Genomic DNA, 20,020 nt, shown 5'->3' with positions numbered 1-20,020 from the left:
ACAGTCTTCTTTGCCCATTTTAGGTTGGCAAACTTCTTTCCTAGAAGTTATTTCTCATAAAAATAGCCCTTCTGACAAGAGCTCTTACACAGTCTCACCCGTTAGGGCATTCTTTTCTAGAAATGACCAATCCACAGTCGCCTCAGATACCTTCTTACAAGAAAGGAAGACCTCTCATTAGTGAAGGCCTTCCCTTAAGCTGGGAATGTACTGCCCCCACAGGGTGGGCACAGGAGTTTCCCTGGCCTGATCCTCCCACACTCACTCCTTCCTGACCCACACCACCAGAAACAGGTTATTTATAAAACTGTATTGTTTTGAGAAGACCAATTTGTAGTAAACTAATTATGCTCTCTCTCCCTGAAAATGTCACACCTTCATCCCTGAGTCTTGCAAGTGTATATTTTGTATGGGAAAGGGACTTTCTAGCTGTCCTTAATGAACACCTGGGCATGGGGAGATTATCCTGGCTTAAACTGATGAGACCAACATAATCAAGGGTCTGACGAGAACAAAATTCATAGTAAATGTATGTTGACAATCAGAGCGACAGAGGATGCCCCTTAAAGAGAAAGGGTTCCCAAGCTCATGAACATAGATGTCCTCTAAAAGTGGACTAGATAGATAGGGGAGAAACAGATCCCACCTACCCCCAACAGCCTCTAAAAGGAACACAACACTACACCAACTTTAGATTTCTGACCTCTATCAGAGTGCAATGATCAGTTCCTGTTTTAAAACCGCAACGTTGGTGGTCAATGTTATAGCAATAATAGAGAACCTGAGAAAAGGGCCCCGCCAATGCTCAGCTGCCGTAGCCACTTGGCAGCCTGCACTTTCCATTCTGCCTACTGTGGTCTGTCCATGCTGACTTCTGTCTTCGCTGCTCTCAACCATGTGCGACCACATCTTACTCTTCATGCAATGCCTTCTTGACCAAATAGGGAAGGCGTGGGAGCCATGGGTCAGGCTAGCTGTCAAGACCGACTCTTTTCCTTCTTCAACAGACACTACCTGTGTGAAAAACTGCCCAGACGACCACCACACTGACAAGGACAACCACCAGTGTGTACCCTGCCACAGCTCTTGCAGGACCTGCGAAGGCCCACACAGCATGCAGTGCCGCTCCTGTCGACCTGGCTGGTTCCAGCTGGGCAAAGAGTGCTTGCTGCAATGCCGGGATGGGTAAGAAGTTCAGCACGTTGGCATTCTGACAAGGAAAGTGGGGCTCAGAACACGGAGAGCCGCAGGAAAACCTCCCTGCTACTAGGGAACAAATATGAACCAGGCCACAATAAAGGGAGAGAAAAGGGAAGGCAGTGTGAGAAAACACACTAAGAAAGATTGTAGCATCAGACTGACTAATCATCCTTTGGGGCACTGGCCTCACTGACAATCCAGAGATACTTATAATTGCAAAGCAGAGGAGTCCCTCCTCCCCCCAGAATGACCCATTGCATTAGCAGAAGGTTTGGTTTTTTTCCAGGTTCAGGGTTGATAGGCAAAACCTAAGCAATAGGTTGCCATCTCCAGTTACACGCCATGGACTCTGCAACTCACCAGATCTCCACAAATGCACAGCATCCACAATTTACAGCTTTTGTCCTAAAAGCTACCTTGACACTGGAATGAAATGCTAATATAAAAGCATTTTGTGAATAAAGACACTTTTTTTTTTCTGCTAAGAAAAACTGCTGGTGTGTGTTTCAGGCAGGTCTGCTTACAAACACGCCAGGAAGAAGGCATGACTGGGCCATGCCCTCGCCAGTATTCCACACTCCCGCCCAATCTCTCCCAATTAGAAACCCAGGTCTCTGAGTGGTTCCAGACACAAATTGAAGGACCTTGCCTGGATGTTTTCACCTCAATTAGTGCCTTGCTTCAGTCCTAAGCGATGCCTGCATATCTCACTTATTTCAGTGCTGTATGCTGGTTCATGTTTCTGTGCAGCTCACTCCCTCACTCACTCATGTCATCCACACACGTTAGTGTAAAAGCACCTTGTATCCTTGAATAAGTTGAGTAAATGCCCAGACTTTGTACTTCACAGGCTTACCCTTGTTCCAATATCTTCTCATGAAAGAAACATTTTAAGTTCCTGGAAGGAAAACATCTCTTATGTTTCATGTGCGCTACCACACACACAGCAGCTCTTCAGCGATTTTTTTTTTTTTTTTTTTTTGCAAGAACTAGCCATATGCATTAAAGGAAATGTGATCCTGCCAGGCAAGAGCAGAGATGGGGCTACTGGAGAAGTGTCTAAAAAAGAGCTGGCTCCCACAGGGAGAATCTCCATCTTCCTCAGATGTGGCCACTATCTGCTCCACTGCACACACCCAAAATATTTACTCCTGTAGCTAAACAGAATGCAGAGCATGCCATTAAGGAGATGATGTTCTAGCTTATGTGAAGTTACCAGAAGGAGTGGGGGGAGGGGAGCGCCAGCTGCCACTTAACTGGAGTATTAGTGGAGAATGACTTCTTTGGTAAAATCAGTGTTCCACATACAAAAGAGTGTTGGTTAAATGTCTTCTTCTTGAATGGACAGATGTATAATCCTCTGCACCCTTCCGCAGTGTGTAATTATTTTAGTGTTAACCTCGTGGAGCGTTCTTTAAGGCTCAAGTCTCCGTGCTTAAGAAATCCTCTTCAAGGCTGTGAGGACTCACCAAATTTCCCTCTTAAGTTAAAACCAATAGTCCTCAGAGTAAGTGGCCTGTGGAATCGTAATATAATCCAGCAAGCTCCTTGCTGTCTTTCTTTCAGCATCGTGCTCTGACAGTTTTAAAACCTACTTTGAATGGATGTTTTCCACTCATGGTTCCTACTGGAGCGTTGCGTCTTAACATTGCAACTGATGGATCTTTTCACTATGCTTTTACTGTACAATAATCTCATAAGGTGGACATTAGTGCCCCCCCCCCATTTTACAGAAAAGGAAAGTGAGACTGAGAGAGTTTAGCTGACAGCGTCACATAGCTACATAGCTACTGGTGTAGTATGGAGCCAGGACTACAGTCCTGTTTTCTAACCTACTCCTGTTTTCCTCCTGTAGGTGTTTTCTCTTGTCCCTCTCACTTGACTTTTTTTAGTTTGATTTCTCTTCCTTGTATTGCCTCTTCAACACCTTGGCCATCCTATGGGCTCATTGGAGTCATTCTTCACTGTGGACGTACAGACAGTGAAGTGAGGATTACTGTGCGCAGCTGGGTCACTGGGATACAAAGTGACTCTTTCAGATCAGACAGAGACAGAGAGAAGGCTCAGCACATACATAAGCATGGTGTTCGTTTCATGTGTTCACTGAGCTGATTTACCACAAACAGGGCTTGGGGGGGTTGAGTTTTTGCAGCAAAACCCTTGAGGTTAGTGTGGTAATTCCTAGGACTTGTTGATGCCCAGAAAGGCAGACATGAATTACACCACCTCTGCCCACTTCCTGAGACCTTGATCTGATTTGGAAGGTGTGCTTAGCCAATGCACTGCTGTGTTATATTGAATGATCGCATTTGGAAGGTTGAGGCAAGATAATTGCTGTGAATTTGAGGGCAGTCTGGAATACAATGAGAGTTCAAGCACAGTCTGACTGTACATGGGAGATTCAGTCTCCAAAATGAAGAGGAGGTGGAGGAAAGAAAGGAAAGGAAAGGAAAAGAAGGGATAGGAGAAGGGGAGGGGAGAGGAATGGGAGAGAAAGGGGAGGGGAGAGGAATGGGAGAGGAAGGGAAGGGAAGGGAATGGAAGGGAAGGGAAGGGAAGGGAAAGGAAGGGAAGGAAATGGAAGGTCTTCCATCCAGGGTGTGAGTCAGCAAAGGTTAATGTTAAATCTGAAGATGCAGAACAGGCAGTGGTGGTGATGGTAGCCAAGGCTACACAGAGAAACTCTGTCTTGGAAAACCAAAAAGAAAGAAAGAAAGGAGGAAGTAGAGTTAATGTCCAGATACTGTGCCATTTTATACATGGGACTTATGCACACATGATTGTTGGTGTCCAACTGCCAATCCCCCTTGAATACCGAAGACATCTGTATATACCTTCGCTCCCCTCTTGGTTTCAGATATTATGGAGAAAGCACCAGCGGTCGGTGTGAGAAGTGTGACAAGAGCTGCAAGGCATGCCGGGGCCCACGGCCAACAGACTGCCAGTCTTGCGATACATTTTTCTTTCTCCTACACTCCAAGGGACAGTGTCACCGTACCTGCCCTGAGCACTACTATGCAGACCAACACTCACAGACCTGCGAGAGGTGCCATCCCACTTGTGACAAGTGCAATGGTGAGAATATGCCTGTGCTTTGCACATGAAAATGGACATTTTGCCCCGCCTCTCTCGCCCTCTTACCACTGTATGGGAGTTCCTCAACTTTTCCTCAGGCCCGTTCAGCATCAGCGCAGTCTGTCCACTCTCAGATTCCACAGCATGCTCGCTGCCTTTCCGGTTTCTTGCCTTTTGATGCTGACACAGACATCTCTTCCTCCAGGAGGGCTCTCTACCTACTCCCAACTTCCTTCTCCGCCTGTACGATTTCATCACTGTAAAAATCCCTGAGAAAAACAAGGAGAAGGAAGAAGGATTTGTTGCAGCAACTGGTGATTGCAGCAGCTTCGGTCTGCAGTCAGCTTGCTGCACTGCTGAGGGCCTGTGGAGGGATAGAGCATTATGGCTGCAGGATCATGTAACAGAGCACAGAAGATCAGCTCATGGCAGACAGGCAGCAGAGAGGAGGACGGGGAAGGAAAGCCGACCCATACTTCCAGGGCATGCCCCCAAGCTCCCTACTTCCTCCAATTGGCCCTACTTTTCACCATCTCCAAAGAATGCCATTAGATTATGGACCTAACCACTGACTAATTGCCTCCCCAGAGTCTGTCCTCTGGAGACCAAGCCCCCAGTACATGAGCCTGTGGGGACATTTCATTTCAACCTGTAACACTGCTCATAGCCTCTATCAAGGGAAATCCATTTATGTTCACTGGTTTAAAAACTCCCTACGGGCTGGCCATGGCGATGCGTGCCTTTAATCCTAGCACTCAGGGAACTTGAGGCAGGCATATCTCTGTGAGTTCAAGCCAGCCTGGTCTACAAAAGCAAGTACAGGACAGCCAAGGCTACACAGGGAAACGCTGTCTCAAAAGACAAAAATCAACAACAAAACATAAACAACGCCCCCCCAAGACATCTACCTCAGGCTCTTCCAAGTTCCAGCATTGTTTTTTCCAGATGTCTGCTTGTGCCAGAGATCATAAAATCAATGTCACTGGGACCACCATTCAGTGACTGATGAGGGCGGTACAGCAATGTCATCCCTGGTACTGCTCTGTCCCTTGCCTCCTACTTAACCTACCTACCTACAGCACAGTTGAATTTTCAAGTCTTGTGGACCCTTCTAAGTATCCGTGTTGTTAGATGTCCTTCTGAATTCTTTTTGTTGTTGTTGTTGTTTTGCTTTGGTTTGGTTTTGGATTCTTAAAACAGAATTTCTCTGTGGAGCCTTGGCTGTCCTGGACTTGCTCTGTAGAGCAGGCTGGGCTTGATCTCAGAGATCCACCTGCCTCTGCCTCCTCGAGTGATGGGATTGTCCTTCTGGAATCTTACTGTCCTCATTTCCATACCCAGGATCCCTTATCAGGCCTGGGCCTGGTAGGTCCCTGGGACCCTCTGCTGCCTCCCATAAATTATCCTACACAGCCATTCTAAGACTTCAATGTACTTATTTCCCACATCTTGCTAGAAAATATGGTCATGGTGAATCCATGTGACAGATGGTAGTGTACACTCCTATTCTCCTTTTCAAAACAGCCCTGGCTTGCTCAGCCCTTCTAGATGGTTTTCATTTCTAACTGACCTTCAGAAGTTACCTGACATCACATTAATTTTTATTATCTTAAGTTTAACAAAACAAAAACATTTTAAGCAAGTATATAGCGAACAGACTTTCCCTCCAGAGGTTCCTGTCTTACCCATGTAAAGATGTAGCCCCAACAGTCATTAAACACATGATACATACTCTTAGCACATGCCCCTTTTCTATTTTTAATGATGATTAGGGAAGAGAAATAGAATAGATTTCATGGGTGTATTTGGGGGGGAGGGGAAGACCGGTAAGATCAGGTGGGGAGAAGAGAGGAGATAGGGATGAGGGAGAAGCTGGAGAGAAAGAGAGAGAGAGAGAGAGAGAGAGAGAGATGGAATTGAGGGGCTTTTGAGCGATGGTATACAAACCTAGTGCAGTGGAAGCTTCCTAACATATATGAAAGCAATCCTAATGAAGTCTCCAAAAACCCGGGAGAGACAGAGACCCAGATGGTCATCTCTTGTCACCAAATGAGGCTTCCAGGACTGAGACTGGGTTGCATTCGTTTGAGTTGTTGACCAAGGGGTCCCATGGAAATCTCCCAACAGCCCAGGCGACTGCCAAAAAAATGGGATGTTCTCCCCAAACTGACAGCAAGGCCTCATTGCTGAGGACAAAACCCAGACAAAATCATTGAGAAGTCAAGATGGTGCCTCCATAGAACCTTCACCCCTAAGTCCTGGTGGTTTGGGTGCACGTAGGTACCCTGCAAGCTAACAAAACAGAAATGTAAACACCAACCTACCCACAAAATCTTTGACCTACAATCTGTCCTGCCTGTAAGATATGCTAGAGCAACAGTGGCACAGAACTTGTGGGAGTAACCAACTAATATGTGATTGACTTAAGGCCCACTCCACAAGACAGAACCAATACCCAACACCGCTTGGGGAACCAAAAACTGCAGAGGCCTAGGGTAAAGCCAAACACAACTAATTTAAACAAAACAAAAAAGTGCTTAAAATCTTTCCCCATTCAGGTCCCTTTAACTTCAGTCAATTCTTATTCCACATATGCTAGAGTCAAGAGCCACCTGCAAGTACACAGAACCACCAGCAGCCACCTAATATGCCACTCTCTTCGGTGCCCCTGTGATTTAGTTCTTTCTTAAGAACAAAAGCTGGAGACTCTGAGGCCCATCTTGAACGTCATCTCTTAGAGAGCTAGTCTTGGTCCTCCTGGCCGGCTTATCCCTCCATCCCAGTTCTGTAATTTAGTGTTTCACCAAAGCTTTTTAAATGTGACTTTTTTGGGGATGCTGGTAATTAAACTTAGGGCCTTACATATGCGAGGCAAGCACATCACTTATCATGAAGCTATATTCCCAGCCTCACATTACATTTTAACCAAATATGTCCATCGCTCCAACTGTGAGGCCCCTCCAGCAAGAGCAGGGATTATCAGGGTTTTGTGACGTTCATTCTGCAGCCCCACCCTTACTCTTTAATGCAACACTCGATAAGTGCTCCCCAAATATTGAATAAGAAAATGAATGTATAAAAAATAAATAATTCCCTTTTTTTTTTTTTCCAAACTGGAAAATGCTCAGCTCAAATGTTATTTCTCCAGCCTTGCCTCCAATGAAATGTTGCTGATGGTAGCCTTGAATTTTTTTATTCTTCAGAATCCATTTCTCAAATTTCTGGAATTGCAGTCGCCTACCACCATAGCAAGTTTATGGAGTGTTGGGGACTGAACCCAGAGCTTTGCACACACTAAGCAAGCACTCCGCAAGATCACCTACGGCCCAATCCCCATTGCTATTTTTCTTAGATTTCATTCATCTGTGTACCTTAGGATGTTCATCTTAATCACATTATGAATGAAAGAATTAGATTTCGATTCTTTACTCTTCTGTCTCCTCCTCCATCTTGACTTTGCTTGCTTGTTTGTTTGTTTGTTTGAAACAGCATCTCTCTATGTAAATATGGCTGTCCTGAAATTTGCTATGTAGACCAAACTGCATCTTTACTTCTTAAAATTTGTTGTTCGGTTCACTCCACCCATGTCTCCCAACAGAAACTCTTTCCAGAGTAGGGTGGTTCATTTTTCCCAGAAGTGATATTCTTGGCAGTACAGATCTCATCAATAAACCAATTAGCAGCGTAGGGGAGGACTTGTGTGTGACAGCCCAGTCCTGCCCCAACTCCTGTCTAAGCTCTGAGTCCTGGCTTTGGCTCCAGTCGCTTGTGAAACACTTCTATTTTCTGTGATGGTTAAAAAACAATAACAGCAACAGAAAGTTGAGCTAACATCTGCCACTGCCCACTTCCTGTCATGGGCAGAGCAGAAAGGCGCTTGATCCTGACACTGTTGGGGTGTGTTGGCTTTCTGTATCCAAGAGAGTACATCTGGATAGCTTAGGCAAAAATCTATTTGTATTGTCTTCTCTGCTATTTGTCTTTCCATCTCAGTATGCTTCGAATGTATCAAGCTGTGTGAGTACCTGAGTTTGCATATGATTTTGATTTATTTTAAGACAAAGTCTCAATATATAACTCTGGCTGGCCTGGAACTTACTGTGTACACCAGACTGGCCCTGAACTCAGAGATCTGCCTGCCTCTGCTTTCCTGAGAGTGTGGTTGGATTAAAGGGATATGCCACCATGCTCAACAATCTTTTTTTTTTTTTTTTTTTTTTTTTTAAGACAAGGTTTCTCTGTGTAGCCTTGGCTGTCCTTGACTCAAGCTGTAGTCCAGGCTGGCTTCAAACTCATGGAGATCTGCCTGCCTCTGCCTCTGCCTCTGCCTCCGCCTCTGCCTGTGCCTCCCGAGTGCTGAGAGTACAGGCTTGTCCCACCTCGTCCAGCTTTCAGCAACGCATCTTTATTTTATGTGTATGAATGTTTTGCCTATGTGTATTTATGCTAGTGAAAGTGCATTCGGTGTCCACAGCAGCCAGAAACGGGAGTTCCAGAAGGTTAGGAGCAACGAAGTATACGTGTATATGTGTTACTAAGGGATAAACATTTTTTTAGAAGATTGCATACTAAATTTTTGTCCAACTCCATTCTCCTAAATTAAAAGCATGAAGTTTCTGCAGTCTTGGGAGCCTGGATGCCTAGTGCTGGGGTGAAACAAAGGCCAGTCTGATCCAGATTGGGGGGAGTTCTGTATGCGTCTCTCTCTCTCTCTCTCTCTCTCTCTCTCTCTCTCTCTCTCTCTCTCTCTCTCTGTGTGTGTGTGTGTGTGTGTGTGTGTGTATGTGTGTGCGCGCTCTGTGTTGTCCTTTGTAGACCAGGCTGACCTTGACCTCATGGCCTTAGCCTCCCTAATGCTAAGGTTACAAGTGATTGCCAGCATGTCCAGCCAGAATCAGCAATGTCTTCGCCGATATGTGTCTACCTCTAACCAATGGTCTGTGTGACTCCATTCCTGCACACTTCACGTGTCTAGCTGGATATCTCACATTAGCTATCCAACAGACACCCCAAACCTCTCACTCCGATCTCACAGCACTTCTTTCCTGTTTCTTAGCCTGACAAATGACTCCATCACACTCCCCGGTACCTGACACAGTAACTTGGCATTATCCTTTTCTGTTCTTGATCTCTCAGTCTCCACAGTTTGTCTCTGAGTCCTGTGACATCTTAAATACCTCCCAATCTCATCTTCCCTCTCATAGTCATTAGTGTCATTAGTAGTCACCTTGGTCTGGACTCTCGCGGTTTAATGCTTGAATTACCAGTTAGTACCAGTTAGCTAAGTGGTCTTCCTGTCCCTACTATGAGCCTCTTAGTGGCTATCCAGTCCTCCTTGCTGTCAGAGTGACCTTGCACGGAGGAGAATAGGACATTCTTCTGCTTAGAGGAGTCCTGCATTGGCTTCAGTCTGTGTTTGATATTTGCATCCCAGGCTCTTTCCCGTGAGCATTCCCCACATTCACCCTCAGCCCTCACTACCTCCCCCGCCATGTTGGAATCAAGCACAGTGGCTTACTATAAATCTGAACCAACCTCACCTCCTGCCTCTCTCCAGAGCACTCCTTCAGCCCACCCTGCCAGGACCCAGTTCTGCTCCATTATGCTCAGCATGTTTTTCCAAAAGCCTTTCCCCAGCCTTGCATCCGATGCTCCTTACAACTCTGGTATCCATTTGTCTACTTATTTACTCAGCAAACACATATCCAGCTCTGTAACCCAGACAATGTCTACACAACTATAAACAGAGCAGACCAGGTCCCTGGAAGCCAGGTTAGCTTGCTTTGTGTAGTTTTTGTTCTATTTTTGTTTTTGGAAACTGTTCATATGATAAAAAATATATCCTGTCAACAAACAATTTGGAGAAGGCAGGGTTTGTTTGAGCTCATGATTCCAGGTTATAGTTCATCATCATAGCAGGGAGGCCAAAGCAGCAAGAACTGAAAATCTCCAAGTCACATCCACACTAAGTGTGATAAAAGCAAGATGCCTATAAATAACTCTATTGTCATTGGCTAAACCAGACAGCCCTAGTTTCTCCCCATTAGTGTTGTGCAGTGGGCCAGGGGAGGACGCTTGGTTTCTAATTAAGATCAGGCAGCCATCATTAGGTAAGTTAATGTCTCTTAACAAAGGCACATCAAAGCAGAACGCAAACCATTTCTGAACAGTTTCATGTGGATTGGAGACATTTACCTGGGTCTATGTTTCTCTACTGGACTGGAGATTTCCTACCAAATCAAGGGTGGCAGCTTCGAGTATTTCCTGCCCAAGTTCATCAGCAGAGGATCCTCAAGAAAGGATTCAGGGGTGGCTGGCAGTCCTGGGCAGATCTGGAGAAAGCACACGTGTTGTGTTCTCCTTTGTTTTCCTGCTTGGAGCTTGGGCCCTGGAGCTCCCGTAGCGAGCATTTTCTGGCCTTGGTATTCATCCCCTCTGCTGATCTCTCTTCACACACCTCGTCCATCCTTTGGGAGCTGGTGAATCTTGTGCTAATTCTGGTTTTGTAGCACGGAGATTACAAGATTTGGGGATACCCCCACCTTAGACTATAAATTAAATAGAAAGAAAGATATAAATTTTCCTGAAACACTGAACTGTCGTACTAAGAAACGAGGATGCAGAAAACAAGCCTAGAAAATGCCTACACCAGCTGGGCATCTGTGTCTTATCCACTTTTGATTGTCCGATAATTTTAGTTACTAAAAATAGAACTACCCTGTGAGCACAGTGGCACACACCTGTAAACCCAGCACTTAGGAGACTGAGGCTGGAGGGTTATGAAAGTTTGGATACTGTTGTGTGTAGCTGATGCCTCCAGAGTCTCCTCATCCCTGTAACACACTCACCTTCCTGTGTATCCTCCTCATGCAGTCAAAAGGCCTGAACTTTCCCAAGCTGCCTGTTTCTTCACAGCACTCCTCACCCCAGGGCCACCCTGTAGGAGCTGAATTCATGGGGCTGGCTTGTGGGAGGCAGATGAAAATGGGCAAGGTCAGTGTGAGGGAAAGCAGATGGTGAGCTGTTCTGAATTTTAAGGAAGTGTCAAAAGGTCTGTCTTTCCAGCCTCCAGGCTCTGTTGAAGCAAAGATATGGGCCTTTAGCCTTGAAAAAACAGAAAACACGCAGGAACTTAACCCTTTGTTAACCCAGCGCCTCAGTATGCAAGGCTCGCAATACAGCAAAGCAGGACATGCAAACGAAGTCACTGGTTTCCACCAAGGCTGCTATGCACCATGGAATACCACCTGAGGTCTGGACTTCAGCCGAATTTTGAAAGGAGCCATCCATAATTCCAGCCACATAGGGGACTGGTCTGCTAGTCTGCTGCACAGCAGGGGGTTAATCCTTATAATAATCTTTATAATAATGCATATATTTCAAACTATCTAGCAATAGGGATTTTGAATCCTCAAGGAAACCACAACTGTTTGCTGTGATAGGAGGAGAAACAAAAACTTCACAAACATTCCTTCTCCAGTGCTGGGAATGGAGCCCAGGGCCTTCCTTGAGCACATTGGGCAGGGCCTCTACCACAAAGCTACACCCTGACCCCCTCGGGTTTCAAAAGCATTCCACATGATTTCTCAGTTAAAAAAAAAAAATCTTTCGCTGTGACACACAATCCTTCGTCCTCAAATTCTCAGTGTCCAGACTGAGAGTCTCTGTGGATGAGACTGGGGGTTCTGGGGGTTCTGTTAATCTTTACTTCGTTTTGTAGACACTTGTCATATCCTGCATTACCTTTCTGTTTCAATTTACTTGACGCTTTCCTTACTCCCAAGTGTTCTGACATCAAGGCAGAGGTTAGAATCTGAAATCTGTCTCATAAGGTGATTTTTTTCTCTCTCTCTCTCTTTCAGGAAAGGGGGCTTTGAACTGCTTGTCCTGTGTCTGGAACTACCATTTTCTGGGAGGATTTTGCACCCTGGATTGTGTTGTTGGGGAATACAGAGATAGAGAGGTACTGAGACCGAGGGTTGGTGTACGACTCAATTCCTACATGTCATTCCTGAAAGTGAAAATAGCCTCCATTCCTGCACTCAGCCCAGCCTATGTTTAACGTAACATCTCTTTTATTCATAAAATAGTCAAGCTACCAACCTGCAGCGTCCACCTAAGGTTGTAAGATAATATGAGCCCTGTAGCCATTTTTTATGACCACAGAGGAAGCTCAGTGCCCTATTACAACAGAAATACAAGCTCTACTGTGTCCGGCTGTCTGAGCAGACATGTGAACACAGGAGGAAGCTCGCTGGCCCTGCTTGTCCATTGCTTCCACATCTTATAGTGGATGCAGGATAACCAGCTCTCCCAGGAGCCACAGAGCTTCTAAACCCATTCACTTCTTGATTGTGTTTCTAAACTAAGAAAACTGCATCAATGATGGAATTAAAACAAATCAGCATATTTACATATAAGCTCTCTTTAGGTTCTGATATCAAAATTACAGTTCAGAGATGCAGGCTCAGAGAAGTTAAATCATTTGCTAACAATCACGTGGTAGGAGAGTACCCAGAAGATTTGACAATAAGGCCTGAAAACATTCTATAAGCATCTAGAATGCTCCAAAATGCTTCAAGAAAAGCAATTTCCACTCCTCTTTTCTTTTGTTTTGGTGTGTTTATTTTTAGTGATGCATAACACATACAAGGCAAGTGTTCTGCCACTGAGCACCCAACCTTTGTTTCTCCTTCTCCTCATCCATTTCACTGAAGCTACAGATGTACAGTAAGAAGGTATCTTCTGGACCAATGAGATGGTAGTAGGTAAAAGTTCTTGCTGCACATGCAACTTGAGTGCAATCCTCAGATCCCATGATGTAAGAAGAGAAGCAACTCCTAAAGGTGTCCTCTGCCCTCCCCATGCATGCCTCCCTGTGCATCTGTAAACACACACACACACACACACACACACACACACACACATACTAGTAGTAGTAATAGTAACAATACTAATAATAATTTAAAATGAGGTGACTTTCCCTTACCCATATTTCTAGCATTAGGCAAGAACAGAGTTGTTGCCATGGACTTTGAACTCCCTTCCTATGAGTTTTAACTGTCTTAGTTATAATCATCAGGTATATCCTGTCACCACAGAAGCCAGGCAAGTAACCAATATAAAAGAGTAAATAAAGGCCAAAGGAAACCTCAACACTAACTTGATGGAAAGTAGAAATCAAATCCTAGCATTCAGAAGATTGAGGACTGAAGGAGGACGATTGTGAGTTTGAAGCCAGGCCAGGCTACATAGCAAGACCTTGACAAGATAGATAGATAGATAGATAGATAGATAGATAGATAGATAGATAGATAGATAGATAGATATAGATATTGATATCTATATAGATAGATTAGATAGATAGGTCAAGAAGAAAGAAAAGGAAGAGCAGGAGAAGAAACTGCACATACACATAAAAAGAAAGAAACTGATTCGTCACCTCTGTTGAATAAAAAGGGCTGGAAATTGCATCAAATTGGAGAACATTAAGAGAAGGGCTCACAGCTGCACATGGTAGCACATGCCTTTAATCCAAGCACTTAGGAGACAGAGGCAGGTGGATCGCTGTGAGTTCAAGGCCAGCCTGGTCTACAAAGAGAGCTCCAGGACAGCCAGAGCTATTACACAAAGAAACCTTGCCTCTAAAAAGCAAAAAAGAGAAGAAAAAAGAAAAGAAAAGAAAGAAAACCAGAACACTCACCACCACTCACACTCTTCCCTGTCCATAGAGACAAGAGAAAATGGCCATTCAAAAGCTCCAGTACCCGGTTAGTACCTCTGCACTCAAAAATGGCCTCTTCACTGTTCTTATCAGGGAGAGAAGTTTAACTGTGAAAAATGCCACGAGAGCTGCCTGGAATGCAAGGGACCCGGAGCCAAGAACTGCACCGCATGCTCTGCTGGCCTGCTGCTGCACATGGAAGACAGCCGCTGCCTGCACTGCTGCAACGCTTCCCGCACCCACAGATCCCAGGACTGCTGTGACTGCCAGAGTTCCACAGGTGAGGGCAGACTAGGGAGAAATGGCACGTCCTCAGAAAGCTGATGGGTGCAAAGTGGGAGGGTGTATGAAAAGTCCACAAAGTGCCTGCAGTGGTTCCGCCATACTTGAAACCTCTTGGTTCACAAGTTGGGTTGTTTTGTTTTGTTTTGTTTTGTTTTTCATCACTGTGACAAATAGCTGAGGAAAACTATTTAAAGCTGGGTTTAATTTGGTTCCTGGTTTCAGGGATTTGGGCTTATGGTCACTTAGCTGTGGTGGTTCTAGGCAACAGGGGGCCTCGGCATGGTGGTAGAAAGCATGTGAGAGAGCATCACAGCTCACCTCATGATAGTCAGGAAGCAGAGAACCTTGAGAAAGCACTTCTTTCCAGGGCATGCCCCAGTGACTGATTTCCTCCAACTAGAACCCAACGGCTATTTCTCACCACCTCCAAATAATGCCACTATATTATGTATCCACACCAACAGGTTCATCTACGGAATAGGTCAAATCCTCAGGATCTGTCCTGCCCCAAAAGTTCATCAACTAGCAACCATGCCCCCAAGTCTTTGGAGAGATAACTCAGGTCCAAACCTTAATCAAACAGAGCCATTTTAGGAAAAAAGTGGTGGGACCCAAAGATTGCCTAAGCTTGTTCAAGTCCACAGCAATAGTAAGGCTCATCGAAAGCCAGGCTTGGTGGCATGTGCGAGTGATCTGAGTGGTTAGGAGATGCTGGTCTTACGCCATGATCTGGAGAGCCCCAAAGACCACTCAGGATCCACTTCCTATGCAAGTGCACAAGGGTTATTTATTCAAGCCCAGGCAAGGACTCCCTCCCTCACAGACACAGCAGATTAGGAATGGGAGCCAGAAGCTTAGAAAATGTGTGGGTTTTATAGGTTTTAGACAAAAAAAGGGGGAGGGGCTGCAGTATATGATTGGATGACATTTGAACAGACAGATATGTCTATCCCTGATTGGCTACTGTTATGTGCCAGACCATTTGTGGTCAGTTTGACCAGCAGAAAGTATATTTGGACTCTGGGTGCTTTTCCAAGGTGAGCTGATTGGCTGTTGGTAGGTGAGCACCTAAGGAATGTAAGGCCTGGTTTATGTGTGGTTGAAGTAACCTTGTACAGGGACTTTTACCTAGACCTGAAGGTATAAACAACTTTTTTCCTTAGAACATAAACATTGGCTCTTAGTCAGATTGCCCTCATTCAGGGAGTTCTTTCTGGGCTAGAGTCAGAGGTCTTTTGAGAAACAATGGAGTCTGGTAGTCCTTTAACAGAATGGAGTCAGTTTGACTCCACACAGGCACGGGGGTCGGTAGTTCAAGGCCACTCTTAGCTAAACAGAAAGTCTGAGAGACCATCTGGGGCTACTTCAGTTTTTTCAGACTGGACTTCGTCTTTTTAAAAAGTCACAAGGACACACACACACACACACCCGAGCTGTTCCACTGAAATTTGAACTACAAAGTCTCAAAGACTCACATTCTTTCTACAATTATGCTGCCCACCCCCAGATTAATTAAGTCTAGAATTTGACCTTTATAAATGCATTTTGTTCCTTTTTATCTTAGCTCCTGAGGGAAAGGGGGGAAAGGAATTGGTTACCTTGATTCTGCTGAAGAATCACTCTAACCTGGCTCACGTCTAGCCATTTTGTCAGAGATCTCAGGCATCTGAGAACTGGGCTATCACTGAAAACTAAGACTAACAATTCCAAGTCTTCAACTGCCCACCAACCTCCACATTGAAACTTAAAGATCCTCAGACCTGGAGATGGCTCACGGTTTAGGAGCATCCATATGGCTGCTCACGATGTAACTCCAGCTTCAAGGGATCTAGTGCTCTCTTCTGGTCCCCTGAGGTACCAGACACACATGTAGTGCACATACATGCATGAGGCAAAACACTCATACAGACATGTGCCCTGAACAATTTTACCACTGACCCATCAATGTCAGCCATGCATACACATAAAAATGAAGAGGAGTACATCTTCAAATCTTCTAATAAAACAAAACTTAAAGATTCTGAATGGAGGAATTCCCCTCTATATGGAAAACATATTCTATTTTTCCTTTTTCTTTCTTTCTTTTTTTTTTTTTTTTTTTTTTTGAGACAGTGTTTCTCTGTGTAGCCTTGGCTGTCCTGGAACTCTCTTTGTAGACCAGGCTGGCCTCAAACTCACAGAGATCTACCTGCCTCTGCCTCCTGGATGCCAGGATGCTGAGATTAAAGGCATGAGCCACCACGCCCAGCGTTTTCCAACCTTTTTTTCATTGGGGGCGGAAAACACATTGTTAAAATACATTTTATCCTCCAGAAATAGACCATTCCCTTGGGACTCAGGTGTGTCATGCCTGACCAAAACCAGTATCTGTTTTGTCCATTTGCAAGTAAAGAAAATCAGAAAGAAACAAAGAAACAAAGAAAGAAAGAAATCTGAGGGCCATAACTGATACCAGCCATTTATTTATTTATGTATTTATTTATTTATTTATACTTCAGCATTTCAGTTAATTTCCAAGGATTGCCTTTCCAAGAACCAACCCTTTCCCTCTGAAGCTTCCCTGCTCACCAAGAGCAGCTGGGTTCCCCAGATTCTCATCTGTACCTCCCCTCGGGGTCGGATGCTGTGCTGTCAGCTGAGAGCAACAGCCCTCATTACATCTTGGGTGCGGATTCTGAAATGTCAGTTGCATGAAAGACATTAATAGTTCACCTGGTTCTTAAGTGATAATGGGAGCAACCCCACAAGAAAAGTGCAAATCTTCTTGGGCTAAGGACGAAGTTTGTGATAGAGAGTTAGCATATGGGGAGAAATAAAGGGCCCAGATATTCAAGCTTAATTGGACCTTTTTACTGAGACACCTCCACCTACAGAGAAAATAAATGGTAGAGGCTGGCCTTGACCCAGCAGCCTAAGCAAGAATAGTCAGATGTGAGTGCGTCCGGCACCCTGAAAAGAAGGAAACCTCCAAAGGTCTAGTGTAGCTTGTCCGCCTCAGGAAGTGTGTGCATGGACAGATTACATATCTGTCCCTCTAATATGTTCGTATTTCCTCCAGGGGAAAAGTCTGTGCTGACACTGGTAATGTTGAACAAAATAATGATAATAATGTAAGTTTAGAGGAAACAATTTTGATTGGTAGACAAATCTTGTTAGCCTAAAACAGAAATCCCACTAAACACCAGCAGGGGAGGCAGTCACTGGGGTTATTACTCAGTTGCAGGACTATTTGCAAGGTTCTTGTGGAGGGCTAGAGAACATGAAAGGGGTGAGGGGGAGGGGGGGGGAGGGGAGGGGAGGGGAGGGGAAGAAAAGCCTACTGTGTATTAAAATGTGTACCTCCAACTGGGCAGATAGCTTTTCCTTTAGTTGCTTCATACTTTCTTTGCCTTACTGTGTGGTGGATTAAAAAGAAAAAGTCATAACATTGATTAAGCTGCTCAAGTCATACTGCTCAATTGAATGAATGAATTAATGAATGTAAGATAAGAAAAATCAGCTAAATACTGAAGTTATGGTTAACCTTTCTTTCTTTGGTGCTCTTTTGGTCCTTTCCTGCCCCCTTCCCCTGCCCCCATAACTCTTCCCCCCTCGTGTTCTCAGTGAAGCCCTGAGAACAGAGGCTTAAGAATAAGAAAGGGTGCCTACCGGGTTCAAGGCTAGCCTGGTCTACAAAGCAAGTCCATCCAGGACAGCCAAAGCTACACAGAGAAACCCTGTCTTGAAAAAAAAAAAAAAATCAGGGCTCCAGAATTCAACAATACTATAAATAAACCAAGTGGTCAGAGAATTTGCCTCCAGAATCTCACCTGGAGTTGAGACTTATTGGGAAAATCCATTTGTTTCACAAACCTGTTCTTGTCTATGGCAAACAAGTTGGCCCAAATAATGCCATACATGACCAAGAGTCAGTGAGCTTTATATAGTATGCTTTACTGTTCTTGAACCGTGGGAAAGTCACGCTGGATCAGTCTAAAAGATAGTTGGGGAGACTACTCTATTTTAGGTAAAATCTGAGTTCCTGTTTAGCATTATCTAAAGGGAAAAACAAAACAAAGCATTTCTCAAGAATCGAAGAATCACTGAGAAGGTTGGACCTTTAGAGACTGGCCCAGGGGTCCATTTTGGATTTCACACTTACTGTTTGAAGAGCATTGGTTGGTTTTATCAGACATGGAGGGTACATTTTGAGCTTTTGTAAAGTGGTGTTCTGCCTAAGAAAACAAACAAACAAACAAACCAATGATTTTACCATTTTAGATGTAAAAAAAAAAAAAAAAAGTGGAGGGACAGCTCTTTACTTCAGAGCCTGACTCATCCCAATTGTTTTCTTCTTTCCTCCTTGCTGCTGCCTCTGGAACGGGACGGCCTTCCATCAGAGGAGTGCATCCTTCCAGTCAGTGAGGTAGCGCCCTCGCCCTCAGAGAGTGTCAAGACTGCTCTGCTGGTGACCTCGGGAGCCATGCTGTTGCTGTTGCTGGGGGCTGCTGTGGTCATGTGGCGGAAATCCCGAAGCAGACCTGCGCCGGCAAAGGGGCGCTATGAAAAGCTGGCGGAACCCACTGTGTCATACTCCTCCCACAGGAGCAGCTATCTCGAGGAGGACCAGGTGATTGAGTACAGGGACCGGGACTACGACGAAGACGATGAGGATGACATCGTCTACATGGGCCAAGATGGCACTGTCTACCGGAAGTTCAAGTACGGGCTGCTGGATGAGGCAGAAGATGACGAGCTGGAGTATGATGATGAGAGCTACTCCTACCAGTAAACAGAGCCCCGCCCCCACCCCTCGCCCTTTCCTGGTCCCCATGCTCTCAGCCCCGCTGGGAGCTACTAACACATTGGCTAAGGTGCGTGTGTTTGTGTATTGTCCTAACGTTGCATCCAACATGAATATGTAAGGACCTTGGAGTCCTCTGTGCTGCTTTTGACTAGCTGAGTGCAATGAACAGATCCTGCAAGGGGAGAATTCAAAGGCATTTTCCTCAAGGGTATGTCAAGACATTAAACACTAGAGGCAAAAAGACCTGACATCTGTTGAACACTCTAATGTGATTTTTAAAGTGGTTGGGACAGAGGACCTATAAGGATTCTGCTTTCAAGCTGTACTTCGAGATGCCCTGCTACCTTCCAGAACTGATATGTAACTAGATAAGGAGGAAGTGGAGTTAGCAGAGGGTTGTTGGGTCTCAGGTGGCAGGTCTCTCCCCTTTCAATTGTGTTTAAAAAGAAAATCTAGGAGCTGGAGAGATGGCTCAGAGGTTAAGAACACTGGCTGCTCTTCCAGAGGCCCTGAGTTCAATTCCCAGTAACCACATGGTGGCTCACAACCATCTATCATGAGATCCGGTGCCCTTTTCTTCTGATGTGTAGGCATACATGCAAGCAGAGCATTGTATACATAATTAAATAAATCTTTAAAAAAAAAAAAAGATACATCTCTGAGCTGGGTGTGGTGGAGCACTTGGGAAGGCAGAGGCAGGTGGATCTCTGAGTTCGAGGCCAGCCTGGTCTACAAAGCAAGTCTAGGACTGTCTCAAAAAACAAACAAAAAACAAAAAAAAAAAAAAAAAAAAGAAAGAAAGAAAGAAACTAAAAGAAAGAAAGAAAAGGAAATCTGTAAAGACCAAGAAAAGGGCTTGCCGGTTCTATCACAGTACCCCTCGGGAGCCTCAGAGCTAACAGATCACGAGCTCACTAGACCCAGAACCCTAACAATCCAAGGGCAGAGAA

At 45.0% G+C, this 20,020-nt stretch overlaps 1 protein-coding gene across 1 annotated transcript in view; it reads left to right on the top strand.

Annotated features, from left to right (window-relative positions):
- Pcsk5 (proprotein convertase subtilisin/kexin type 5) overlaps positions 1-19,056 on the top strand; it is a 426,655-nt gene extending 407,599 nt beyond the window's left edge. The window contains exons 34-38 of the mRNA XM_051146218.1: positions 1,008-1,185; positions 4,058-4,275; positions 12,138-12,238; positions 14,093-14,279; positions 18,664-19,056. Of these exons, the coding sequence (XP_051002175.1) occupies positions 1,008-1,185; positions 4,058-4,275; positions 12,138-12,238; positions 14,093-14,279; positions 18,664-19,055 (1,076 nt within the window). The 3' untranslated portion in view covers position 19,056. The remainder of the gene's footprint in view (positions 1-1,007; positions 1,186-4,057; positions 4,276-12,137; positions 12,239-14,092; positions 14,280-18,663) is intronic.
- The last annotated feature ends 964 nt before the right edge of the window (positions 19,057-20,020 follow it).

Source organism: Acomys russatus, chromosome 5 (assembly GCF_903995435.1).
Source record: "Acomys russatus chromosome 5, mAcoRus1.1, whole genome shotgun sequence".
Taxonomy (NCBI): Eukaryota; Metazoa; Chordata; class Mammalia; order Rodentia; family Muridae; genus Acomys; species Acomys russatus.
The sequence above is the reverse complement of the archived record's forward strand: the minus strand, read 5'-3'. Positions and strand labels throughout refer to the sequence as shown.